The sequence below is a fragment of the Lates calcarifer genome, linkage group LG2 (assembly GCF_001640805.2).
Source record: "Lates calcarifer isolate ASB-BC8 linkage group LG2, TLL_Latcal_v3, whole genome shotgun sequence".
NCBI lineage: Eukaryota > Metazoa > Chordata > Actinopteri > Centropomidae > Lates > Lates calcarifer.
The window spans coordinates 24,582,641-24,595,468 of NC_066834.1; the positions used below are offsets into that span (position 1 = coordinate 24,582,641).

Below are 12,828 nucleotides of genomic sequence, written 5' to 3' on the forward strand. Positions count from 1 at the left end.
CGACTGATGCGCCAACAATTAAACATTTATTAGTGTTAGTGATTATTATTATTATTCCTTTAGCTATTATTATTATTATTATTATTATTATTATTACTATTTACATTTTGACTTGGTCTGTGTATCTGCAATGTTGTCTTTCTCATACCCCAACCCCCCATCCCCCTTTCTCTGTCTAAACCCAACCGGTTGAGGCAGATGGCCGCCCACCCTGAGTCCAGTTCTGCTTGAGGTTTCTACCTCTTAAAAGGAAGTTTTTCCTTGCCACAGTCGCCTAGTGCTTGCTCATGGTGGGAACTGTTGGGTTTCTCTCTGGAAATTTTATAAGATAAAGAGTACGGTCTAGACTTGCTCTATATGTACAGTGCCTCGAGATAACTTCTGTTGTGAATTAGCACTATATAAATAAAATTGACTTGACTTGACTTAAAGTAAGATGGTGAATATAATTAACATTAACATTAAAAAGCATTTTATCATTGTCATTATAAGCATGTTATTATGCTAACGAAGCAAAGCATCAAAGCATCGCCCTAGTAAAGCCTCACAGACCGGTTAGCACGGCTGCAGACATGTTTGCAAGGTTTTTGTTTAGACAGTATGATAGATACAGAAGGTTAACTTGAAACCAAACACGCTTATCTTTCTTTGATGTAGTAGATCTCTTCTGTCGTTACTGTAATGTTGCAGTACTGTGCCCTCTGTCACCACAATCCTCTCTCAGCATCTGGGAGAAAACTCCACTGGCTCATTGATTGACACTGGATGTTCTTTAAATCAACATGGTTTGGTACTTTGTGGTGGCAAAACCACTGATCTTGTGAGACAGTCATTCTTAAAAAGGCCACTACCTTGATAAGAGATCTTAATAGTTTGATGGTTCTGTGCAGGTGAGAGAGAGAGAGAGAGAGAGAAGCCCATTGAGACATTGTGTGCTATACTGGGCAATGCAAATGCACTTGACTTGATTTGAGTTGACCTGACTTGCCTTAAGCCCCGTGGCCTAAATGCTCATCCCAGTGACCATGTTTCTGTAAAAAGCTCCACTTGTTTCTGAGAGCCAGATTTCCCACTATGCCCTTGGGGTAATTTTGTGGCCGCTGTGGAGCCTCCTGGTGCCCTATTGTGGTTTGCAGGTGAAGGGGAACAGATGTTGACAGGAGCCCACTCCTACCCTAACAAGGCCCAATGCACAGAGCACTCTGTATCTGAAATAGCCCAAGTGGTCTGGGCTGGCTTGGTTGGCCTCACCACAAGGGGTGGCGGTAAGAGAGATAGTTTGGGCATGACAGATAGCCCATGCAGGCTGACGCAGTGTCGGAGAACATGCTTGTTTTCTCCAGGATTCACCAGATCCTAAAAGCTTTTTTGCCCCTTATATTGATCCCAGAGCGCCTGCGGTCAGATGGGTGTTGTGTGTGAGCATGGAGGGGCTAAGAGCCTGGCCTCGAAGATGCTCCAGGGCTACTGCTTCAGATTAACTCTACACTGCTCAGGCATCCAGTTCACCTGATGTTACACCATTCGAGACTTTTTGTTCCACATAATTATGTACATGCTTTATACTGCGGCTCTCTCCTGGTTTGTTACACTGCTTTCTCAAGCAAACACTGCACCTGGCATGTTATGGATGCCATAGGCCTTTGTCTTAGATGCACCTATTTTCAGTTTGTGAGCCAACAATCAATTCATGTGATATTATCAGTGTAATTGCCAGCATTCGTCAACCCTATACACAAAAACATTGCTTTAGAAACCATACTATACCTGCAGTGGTATGGGGCTCCCTGGGGTTTCTCTGGCCTCCCTCATCATCAGACTCCCCAGGAGTCAAGCCCTCTACAACCTGAAAACTCCTGCCCTGTTTGCCCCACACGTGGTGGATCTGCATGGCTGCTTCACGTTCGGCTGCAAGGTCCAGGTCCTGCTGGGCCAGGTGGGCCCTGAGCTGCCTGATCTCAAACTGGAGACGGTTGAGTCATATGTATGTGTGTGCGCATGTGCATTGAGAAAGAAAGAAAAGCGGATCGGCGGGAGTGTGAATGAACAGGGAAAGTAAAAAGGGATTTGAAAAGGGGCAGGTGGGGAGTTTGAGGAAAGAGAGGGATGAAAGGGTGCAGAAGACAAGACAGGTGGGAAGCAAGAGAGAAAAAAAAGAACAGGGAGGGAATAGAGATAACAAGGAAGGAAGAGGTGATAAATAAACATAATGAGGTGAAAAGGTGAGGAGGAAAAGAAAGTGATCTGTAAAAATTTCAACACTCTCCATATTGATTTCAAGGTTTTTGACAAGAAACCATTGCAGTAGTAAAGGAAGAAGAAAATAAAGAGAACACATTTTACATGCATGAGGTATATATTACTCTTGTCTTGCTCCATTTGAAATTTTTATTCTTAAAAAAGTGATGGGAAATAAACAAGAATTTTTGGAATGATCTCATCATTTCCTTGGTGATCGTTTAGTTATTAATGTATTCACTAATTACGTCAGGTCTCAGACCTGAACTTAGGCTTACTTTTAAAAAGTATTTATTTATGGTAGTCTGCATTTTCCCTTATGATATCATCAGTGTGTGTGCACTCTGAGGAATCATGATGAAATCTGTGGAAGGATTGTACCTGTTTTGTGAGGTATTGCTGCCCTCCTCTGGTGGTAGATGGACTAACAGTTTCCCATGTGGCTATCATTGTAGTAAACAATTTACCATGAGAAATCTAAAGACAATTTTTTCTTCCTATGAATTCATGATAAATTGAAAATAAGGTGAGAAAGTGAGAAACTACTACTGAATCAGAGCATTTTTACCAGTGACATACAGCAGCCTACAGTGTTATACACCAGTTCCTTGGGTTAAAATGTGGCTGTATTTATTCTTTTCTGCTTTTTTTTGTAAAATTTTAGTAATTTTAACAGTTTGGAGATTTCAGTAGTGAAAGGCTGCCAAGGTAACAAAGTGTAAAATAGAAACCAACTAATAGAAACTGTAACAACATGTAGTTGGAAACTGTAACCTGTACTGTACTGTTTCTAAATATCTCTAAACCTGCAACTGCTATCTAAGTCCTCTTTCAGAACCACATTAAGGTTGTTGGCAGGCATGTGTGTTGAAGCATGTACTGCTCTTGACAAAAAATAACCTTCTTTTTTCACTAGTTTTACGGAATCATTTTTCTCTTCCTGTTATCTTACAGGCTAAATTGTATAGGGGGAACTATAGCCTGGCTGGTTAAGGTTAAATCTGAGGTGTTTTGGTACTCACAGCCTGTTCCTGGCAGATCTGAGTGAGACGCTCCAGCTGCTCCTCTCTCACAGCCTTGGTCTTCTCACACTGCTGGATCTCCAGTTCCATCTCAACTTTGACTTGTAGGACATATGCTAACACAGAGGAGGAGGGAGAGAGAGTTGAACTGTTTAGTTCACAAAGCTACATAATTAAATGACCTGAACTCATGGTAAAAAAAAAACCCACTGAGGTCAAAACAAGGTTAAAGGTCAGTATTTGTGGACCATTAGTCCATAGCTCCATAGATGTCTGTCAGAGCTCATTAACTACTGGTAACTAGTAACATTATACCTGTACTGAATGAATTTAGAAAGGTGCTGAAAATGTTCCATTGAGAGGTTTGTGCTGACAGTCCTGGAACTCTCTCTAGACAGAAAAAAATAGTGAAAATGGATCTACAACATAAAAATAAAACAAGAAAAACATATTTTGCAGTAGAAACTCTTGTTGTAGTTGCTTTAAGGGACACTTGTGCATAACCAGCAGCTCATTTGCAGTTGCAGTTATTTTAAGTGTCAATGACCAGAAGCATTTGCTGAATACTCTAATTTACAGGTTAACAACAATGTCTTCTTGGTGCAGTACAAAGCAACTTTCGGATGCACGTGACATACTGTGAAGCCCAGTACAAATCAGCTGAACCAGTCTGCTCCTTTTAAAAACAATGACCTCAACAGACTGTGGAGATTAGGACAGCAATAACATTTTGGCACAATATGCTGCATTCAAACAATTTTCAGAGCGACTTTGTGTACCAATCTTTTTTTTTCCACACTAAACTGCAGCTAATTGGTTGTTTTGTTTGTTTGCACACTTTACTTGATTTATGAGTTAAAGGACTCCTGGTAAAATATAGTAAATATAATGTGTGTAATGTGATAAAATATCAGAGAAGCAGTCAGGCTGGAACTGATGCGTCAAACCCTTAAATCACGTCATAATCAATCAGTATCTCCCCAAACCCTTACAATTGTGCTGCACGTCTTATTTATACATGACACACTTTCTGGAGCAGGATGGGAAGGTGTGCCTAAAAAAAGGATACTGAGTGTAAATTTGGATACCTGTTGTCATCACAGTTGGCAGACAATCAGTCCCTCACACCTCTGCCACCACATTTGTCAGTCAGCCACATGATATCATACATGGTAAAAGCTGTGTGCCCTAATGGGGATTGTTGCTATGAGCAACATAAAGAGGTGAAAACATAATCAGTGATCCTAGTCCAATATTTCATCAGTTGTTATTGTTGTTGTTGTGGTTGTGTATCTGAACTATTATGAGACTCAACTGCCAGCTTTGTCCAAATGCTGAGATGAGAATGAAACAAGGCTTTTGGTACTGAGCTGGGGGGGGGGGCAAAGCACACAGCCATTGCCACATGCTCCTTGTACCTATTTTTAGTCATGCTGGCAGACACACATAACAAAAAAAAAGAAAAAGTGGGGACATCAGATGGGCCCAGTCCAGTCAGAATTCAAATAAGCATGAAAAGCTCAATCAGAGGTTCATTATTTAGCCACACAATGCGCTATGATAGCACATTTGTGTAACTACAGACTGTATCTGTGTCAGTGAGCGTTTGCAAGCATGCTGTGCAGAGTTTGTGATCATACTCTATGTGTGTGTTACAATGCTGCTGACAGCTGCTGGCAGCACACACATATCAGTGTAATTCACACCGCGGCTGATCCCACAACTTCACACAAGGCCGACACAGGGCGCCGCTCCACTCTCTCCTCTCACCAAGAGTCAAGTGTTTCATGCAAACCTCCATTGCTCGCATGATCCACCAAACCACAAAACACCCTGTTCCCCTGTGTTCTGATACTGATTTGGAGCTTTGCGTTTGTCATCTAGCTGTGTTTGTTGTTACATTTTGTGTATCACAATCCTTATCATTTATTAATTCAGCTTTTACTTATATGGCAAATACAGCTGATATAGTATACAGTACACATGAAGTGTAATGGCACTGCTCAAGGCATTTTCATCATTACATTATTCAGGTACTTCTATTGCAAGTTAAAGTGTCTCACTGTGTTTTGGTAAACCTACAGAATGGTAAACCATTTGCCTAATTCACTGTGCAGCAAATTGCATTCGAACACACTGATAACACAGTGGTTCTTTTTGTTGAACCAACTATTTTCTGATCCTGTTTGAGAAGTTGATACCTCCCATCTGACAGATCGCATTGCTAATAAATTATGCTCCGTTTTTTTCCCAGTCTTCACAAATTCTGATGCCGTTCACTCCTCTGTATATCCACTCCCATCGGTGCAACACAAACATTGCCTCTTTACACGTCAAGCTAATTCTGCGAGAGACTCAATCCCTCTCCTGCGATAACAGAGCCAGTCCCTCAGCTGTACATTTATTGGTTTGAGTGAGGTTTTTTTTTTTCTCTCCCTCCCTCTGAGGTGTGTTGCCGCCTGCCTAACAACGAAACTCTATCACTCACAAAGATCAAACCCAACAGGTCGAGGTGTGCAGGAGGAAAATCACGAGTTCATTCCCTGGAAACCAACACTGCAGCTGCATGTTAAGAAGCACACTCTTCTCCTGCTGAAAGTGTTTCACCACACTGATGCTAGAAGCTGCATTGTATTTATTCCTGAAATGGTTAATCATGTCTTAATGACGTGTCCTATGTGGTTCAATATATTTGATCTTTTTAAATGATGTATGATTAAGAGTCTTGACTAAAGCCATCCTCCTGAAATCAGCAAAGACAGAAATTTCTATCTAGGAGCTGATTTCCTAAAATGTCAAAATATTGCTTTAACAGAAAATATTAGGGAATTACTGAGCTTCACTCATCCACTGTCTCACTGGACATGAACAAACTGCACATTGAGTTCCTTTGTGGTCTGTGCGCCACTGATCCTGTATGCAGTTAGAGGCCTGTGGCGAGGGTGACCTCCGAAAAGATATCGAACCGGTCTGCATTAGCATAGGAGAGAACAACCACTATATTCATTATAGCTTCTCTGAATCTACTTAACCAGCCCTTTACAATCAATACAAGTTAGAGTAGCAGAGTGGCAGCAATTTACTCTGAGGGATGATCAATAGCCATATTGCTCTGAATAGTAAATAATTTGTATAATCATGGAGAGAATGGGGTCATTTAGCTCTTTCAAGCCCCAGCTGATTTTTATGCATCTGTGTGATCCTCCTGAGTTAAGAGAGGGTATTTTCTTCAGTTGCTGAACAAAATTATTCATCCTCACATACAGGTCACTTCATAAGACAGTTGTTTTTGATGGACACAAGGTTTTTTGCCCGTCTCACCGTCAATGATCCTCTTGACCCTCCAGATGCGTAGGGTAATGATGAGGCTGATGGCATCCCAGGGGCTGCTTGGCCCGTTGGCCACCGTGGAGGCCACCATGGGGGCCAACGACAGCACGATGACAGCACCATCAAACACCTGATGGGTGGGTGGGGGTTGGGGGTCATACACACAAACATGCATACAAAAATTAGAATATGTCATTGGGTACCATGAGCTCCTGCTGGTACCCTGCCCAACCCCTCAGCCCTGAACTCTCTGTGGTGGTGTACAGTAAATATGAAGCCACCACCAGCAGCTTAGCACAAACATTGTAAACGGGGAAACTGCCTGAAACAAAATCCACCAATCAGCACCTCTAAAGCTCACTAGTAAACTTGTTATATCACGTTTGTTTGCTAAAAACAAAGTGTAAAAACAAGCTCTTTGTGCTAAGCTACACTAAGCTGCTGGATTTAGCTTCATATTTACCCCACAGTCATGGGAGTTATATCAATCTTCTCATCTAATCCTAAGAAAGCAAATAAGTGTAATTCCCACAATGTTGATTTTATAAATACATATAGGTATATAACATAAGAACAGATGGCTAAATAATACCTGATGAAATATCTGCAAGATTCAAACCTTAACATCAAGATCCACCAATAGACACAGGACACCAGCACTAACCTCAACTTTGTTTTCTATGTAGTCCCAGATCCCGAGCACTACAATTCTGAAGACAGTCTGAGACAGATGGGAGAGAGATAAATGAAAGCATTAAAATAGATAGGTGAGGGAGTATGTTGATACATATAAAAAGCTCTTGTGATATTCTCAGTCCTTTGAGTCGTCATCACATCCAACAACCTTCATCAAGATGTGTGAACATAGACTGAAAACTGAGAGCGAGCCTATGCAGTGCAGTTTGCTTCTTTAAGTCTTCTTTATTTTCTGAATACTGTAAAATAATAGCTATGCAAGCTATATCTGAGGCTGGACCTCTATTTGATTAATGCAAAATATGCACCAGATAACATGTAACAATATTACTTGTTTGTCTTTGATACATCACAGAAACATCTAAACCAAGACAGATAAAATAGATGCTGAAACATTTCTGACTAATTTAGTTCTGCATAACAGTCCTCCTTGATAAAGCTACATCTGCAGCAAATCTGTTCTGTGATATTGATCTTTGACCTACAAAGGCACACCACGTGTAATCTGATCACCTATCAAATTCTACATTGTGCTCTGTAAATAGTGTTGATTGTGGGACTCTTTGTTGAGCAGGGCCATTGATTTACACTCCAATTAGCGTGGGGTGTCATGTACAGTGGTCCTGCTAATCCATCATCTGGAGCGCATGTTGGACAACAGCGCCGGTGTCAAATGAGAAGTGCAGGGGCTCCGCCCACACATTTGAATCCTACTGTCCGTTTGGCGCACCAGGACCGCCTGGTGATAAGCTCCTTCTATATAACACCATTCCCAGATGATTCTTCTTCCATGATGTCAGTGGGCGAGGTGTTTGGATGGATCGTATCACTGTAACCCCATCCCCACTGCTCATTAAGCTCAGCTGTAATTATTGCTCCTGCTGGCTCGCTGGTAATTAATGTTTGGTTTAGGGCATTGGGGCTGAGGCTGTCAGGGTAATTGGTTTGCACTGGAGTGGAGGCCTGTGGGCCAAATTCTCCCCTCTCCATTTTGTTTTTCACAATTCCAGACTGATGATAAGACATTATTTTTATTAAACAATGGCTCAAATTTTATTAAGACTAATTACAATTATAGTTCAAACGATACACACTTTTCCAGCTATCCAGCCTTGAGGTAGCATTTATGAAGCTGAAGCTAAATCCTATAGACTGAAGGATAATGGACGATAATCGAAATTAAATGGCAGCCACCTACTCTAGTTCCCTTAGGCCTGTACCTGGTTTACAATGCTGGAGACAAGACATAGTCTACAGTTAAAGAAAGTTTAGTTTGGTTTAATTCAATCGTGCGTTCAAAAGGAATGTGATGTGTCAGTTCAAAAATCAGAGGCCTTGTGCCCCTGAAGTACTCTGTTGACTATATATGACAGAAAAGATTTTATTTAATGGTGGTACCAGAAATAAGGTTCTGTGGACCTCAGTGCACACACCTTACCTCTGAAAAGAAGAGTGACAGGATGATAAGGCTGATCCAGTGGATAACGCTGGCAAATTGGAAAGCATTGGAAACTGTTGAGAGAAGAACCAGGAATTGTTTAATGTTTAATGTTAAGATGCAAAGTTCTTAAAAGGAGCAACACAAGAAATGATCCAAGAAATCAAGGTGCTCAGTTTTTTTAGCCTCTGTGGGTTAGAGTTCTGGCCTTGTCATCCAGTGGAAATATAATTCTTTATATTCTATTTTTAAAGAGATGTAACATAAAGACATTTTTCCTACCTGAACTAATTTTGAACTTTCACTATCACTGTTCTTACTGTTCCACTCCTTTACATTCTGTCCATCAGCATTTTTAGGTCTTTCCATCCATCAATCCACAGTGCACTCTCTCTCCCACCTTATTGCCCACTCCTCTGTTTGTCTTGCGGAGAAAGCACTAGATTACAACAGATGTGAAGTGACTGGAGTCCCTGCAGTGCCCACAGCAAGACTCAGGTATCGTAAGAGCTGGAGGCTGGCCAGTAATCGATGGGGACGTGTGCCTGCTGCCATAGACAAGAGACTTGGTTCATTATCACCTCTCTCCATCACTCTCCGTCACAGCCATTTACCATCCAGCTCCGCCAGCTCCTCTGTGACTGGCAAGACGACACTCAGCAGTGATGGAAAGAGAGGACACTAAATGCATACACATGACTATGGCAGCACACACAAGGCTGGTGGTGGAAGGAGTACTCAGATCCCTGAAATAAGTCAAGGTACCAATAGAACAATGTACAAATACTACATTACAAGTAAAAGAGCTGCATTCTAAACCCAACTGAAGCGTTATCACCAAAATATATGTACAGAATCAAAAGTAACAGCACTGGTTCTGCAGTAAAATGGCTCCTGTGATCGATGTATTACTATGTTAGTAATACATATTATTATATTAGTAATACTTAAAATTGTCTACACTGACTCATCAGTGTGTAAGTAGCATCTTTTATAGCTGGTCAAGGTAGAGCTAGTTCATCTATTTTGGATTCAGGTAATTTTGTGCTGTGGTTTCAAACCTATAGGCAATTAGGCCCCTCCAAAGGGTCACAATCATAGTGGGTCATTATATCATTAATGGGGCAGGAAATCTTAGTTCTTTTGTGCAAAATATATTTGGGCCTCAATGGTTATTTAAGTAAAATAAATAAAACCATCTCAAACATTTCAAGTCTCTTTGGTTGAGGCACAATTCCTAAACATCTGAAACGTGACAAGGGACACTGAGTAGACACTGCTGTTTAGTCAGAGGTCACAAAGTAAAAAGGCTCGGAAACCCTAGTTCAATATTTAACAATGTATTCTATAAGGTTATAATATTTATAATTCATAGTAACTATAGCTGTAAAAAAAAAAAAAAAAGATGTAATGGAGTAAAAGGTACAACATGTCCCTCTCAAGAGTAGTAAAGTATATGTCTGAAAAAGCATGATTTAGAAATACTCAAGTAAAGTGCAACTACCTCAGAAGTAAATGTACTGCAAATAGTTACTTCCCAGGGTTGGCACAAAGGAATGATGCAAACTGCACGCAGCTGAGATTTAAAACCAAAATCTTCTCTCTGTGATGCGCCCTTCTTTATATCTCATTATGTTGACACTGACAATAATTGACAAACATTTTTCATTTATGACAAGAAACTCTCATTCTGACCCTGTCAGTGTGTAGGTCACAGTGCAGGAGTAGCACCAGTTGAGTTAGTTGTCTCCCCACCGCTCCAGTGGAGCTACCACTGTGTCTTGCACTGTATGCCTTCCAGGTGTTTTACCAGCATCATGCTGTGTATTGCTTGGAGAAGGATATGCATGCTCAGCAAACCTCTGCTTGATTAAAAAAATAGATAAATAAAGGTTAAAATAGGAGAAATAAACAAACAGCTATGCACTATTTACATTGTAGGAGTTTGGTGTCTATGAGCAGCTCCAACGACAGGAAAAGCACCACCAGGATGACACAGGCCACCAGGATACAGTTGAAGCCAGCACTGAGCAGACAGACCTGCCACAGGGCCACTCGACGACCGCAGCATGGCTTCAGCCAGTTGGACCTAAGGAGAGCAAATACAAAGAATGAGGAGGGTGTTTTATATATTTAAAATGATAATTGATTATTTTCTTATTGCATTACTTCATAAAAAATGTACTTCATGTCATTAAAGTAAGCTGACCTCAAACTCAAAATGATCTGACTGCCTCAAATGAAAATGTACTGTTTGAGATCGATGTACTGCCTTTAAACAAAGTTATACTAAAGTGAATAAACAAATGGGTACAGGACGGTAATATGTCCCTCGAAGAAATAATTATACGACTGCTCTTCGTGCATAAACTAGCACAAACTCACTAGAGTGAGTGTTTGGATTTAATCTTTGAACTCCCTGACATGGCCAACAGAGGGTGGTAGTTTACACTTATGAAAGGTGGTGTCTGTTAAAAACCCATGCAAAGTTTGGTGGTGAGGGGCCAGAGCAGAGGGCTAAGTGTGGTCAGAGACAGCATTGACAGGGACCGGGACAGTGAAGCTCTGTGAACTAGTGACTTGACCATCAGCTGCAGGTATGACTGGAATACTGATGGACTCCTTTTTGAATGGCAATAAAGGGAGTCACTGTAGAGGATGCTGCTCAGACGGGGGGGATTTCATGTTCAGCAAAATCAGTGGCCCGAGACACCAGTGAAAGTGAGATATAAACGAAAACGCTAATTAAATTCTGCATCTACATATCAATCTGAGAACTGTTTATCTATGGAATAAGCACTTTCAGTTAAATGAGCACATTAGTTCCTTGAACTCAGATAAGATGCTCCATATTTAGGAGAAAATAGTAGGTGAATATTTTTAAATGAGGAAAAACAAAAGCTTTATCTTGCCAGGTGCTGTAAAAGAATCCAGCATTTAGGCCATTTAAGTGTTTGGCAAGATGGCTCAATGCTATTTTGAAATAGTGGGCTAGTCGTACAGACCAGCTACTACAAGGGCTGACAGTAGGAGCTGAGAGGAACAATGCCTCTCACCAGCTCTCCAGCTGGAGTGGAAAGTTGGCTCTGCCCACTACCTTTCCCTTCTCCCCATGCACTGGCATGGAGGAGACAGACATTGGCAGAGCATTTCCCTCCTCTGATCATGTCTTCATTCCTTGGCGTGGCGCTTAACGCGAGCTGCAATGGTGGCAAAATGGCTCAGTTTTCAGCGTGGCTGCAAAACTGATTATGCTGCACTCATCACAGAAGAATTAGAATATTTTATCTGTTTTAACACCAGTCATAGCCTATTAAACCACATCACTTTCTCACTTTGAAACTGCTGGATGAAGATAACTCCTGTAGCTGAAATTAGCTGAGACCTGAATTTGAATGGGATGATACAAATTCAGCAGCCGTCACTGACTCAAAGGATACTGGAAAGAAACAAATGAAGCCACATTAAAAGTCCTACAGATTAGAAGGACTTTTGATGAAATATCTCAGTTTTCCAAATCTTCTAGGAAAGTATACACTGTAGGATAGTATGGAGTGGATGATTTCCTGGCTGGCTCCCTTTATAAGCACTTGACTACAAAACAGACCTAAACCATTTAGTGTAGTTAGTTCAGTGCTATGTTAAGACTACTCCCACAACGAGGTGTTTTTTTACATGTCACCTCCTCATTTCTGACATATTTGATCTTGCTCAATCACTGGAAGAGGCCACACACGTGTTTCTTATTTCACATGTGTGGCTCTTAGGCTATTTGATCTATTGGAGGATGTTCATATAACCTGTGCAAAAGTTATTCACAATTGGATAAACCTTAAGTGAAAATGAAAAAAAAAAATACTGATGAGAACATACCATCACATATTTTAGCATAGTTTTTCTAATTTGGCTCTGTTATATCCAAATACATATCCCCAAGAAAAAGCTTGTGTCATTTTGGGCATGGATGAAGGATTGCTGGGGATAAATGATGACTTAACCTGACTGTTACTGAAGACACAGTGTATCACTGAAGAGTAAACTGCAGAAGATCAGAATGGAAACATTTCTGCACGATTCTCCTCATGACTTTCTCCAGTGGTAACA

The 12,828-nt window shown here is 40.9% G+C and overlaps 1 protein-coding gene and 1 long non-coding RNA gene across 2 annotated transcripts in view; one reads left to right on the forward strand and one right to left on the reverse strand.

Moving 5' to 3' along the window:
• The window catches only part of LOC108876929 (uncharacterized), a 28,471-nt gene extending 17,658 nt beyond the window's left edge, over positions 1 to 10,813 (forward strand). The window contains exon 3 of the long non-coding RNA XR_007814941.1: positions 10,666 to 10,813. This is a non-coding gene — a long non-coding RNA (uncharacterized LOC108876929). The remainder of the gene's footprint in view (positions 1 to 10,665) is intronic.
• The window catches only part of LOC108876923 (transmembrane protein 266), a 47,468-nt gene that overhangs the window by 5,042 nt on the left and 29,598 nt on the right, over positions 1 to 12,828 (reverse strand). The window contains exons 4-9 of the mRNA XM_018666753.2: positions 10,659 to 10,813; positions 8,725 to 8,798; positions 7,255 to 7,311; positions 6,582 to 6,720; positions 3,261 to 3,376; positions 1,768 to 1,963 (exon numbers count right to left, since the gene is read on the reverse strand). Of these exons, the coding sequence (XP_018522269.1) occupies positions 1,768 to 1,963; positions 3,261 to 3,376; positions 6,582 to 6,720; positions 7,255 to 7,311; positions 8,725 to 8,798; positions 10,659 to 10,813 (737 nt within the window). The remainder of the gene's footprint in view (positions 1 to 1,767; positions 1,964 to 3,260; positions 3,377 to 6,581; positions 6,721 to 7,254; positions 7,312 to 8,724; positions 8,799 to 10,658; positions 10,814 to 12,828) is intronic.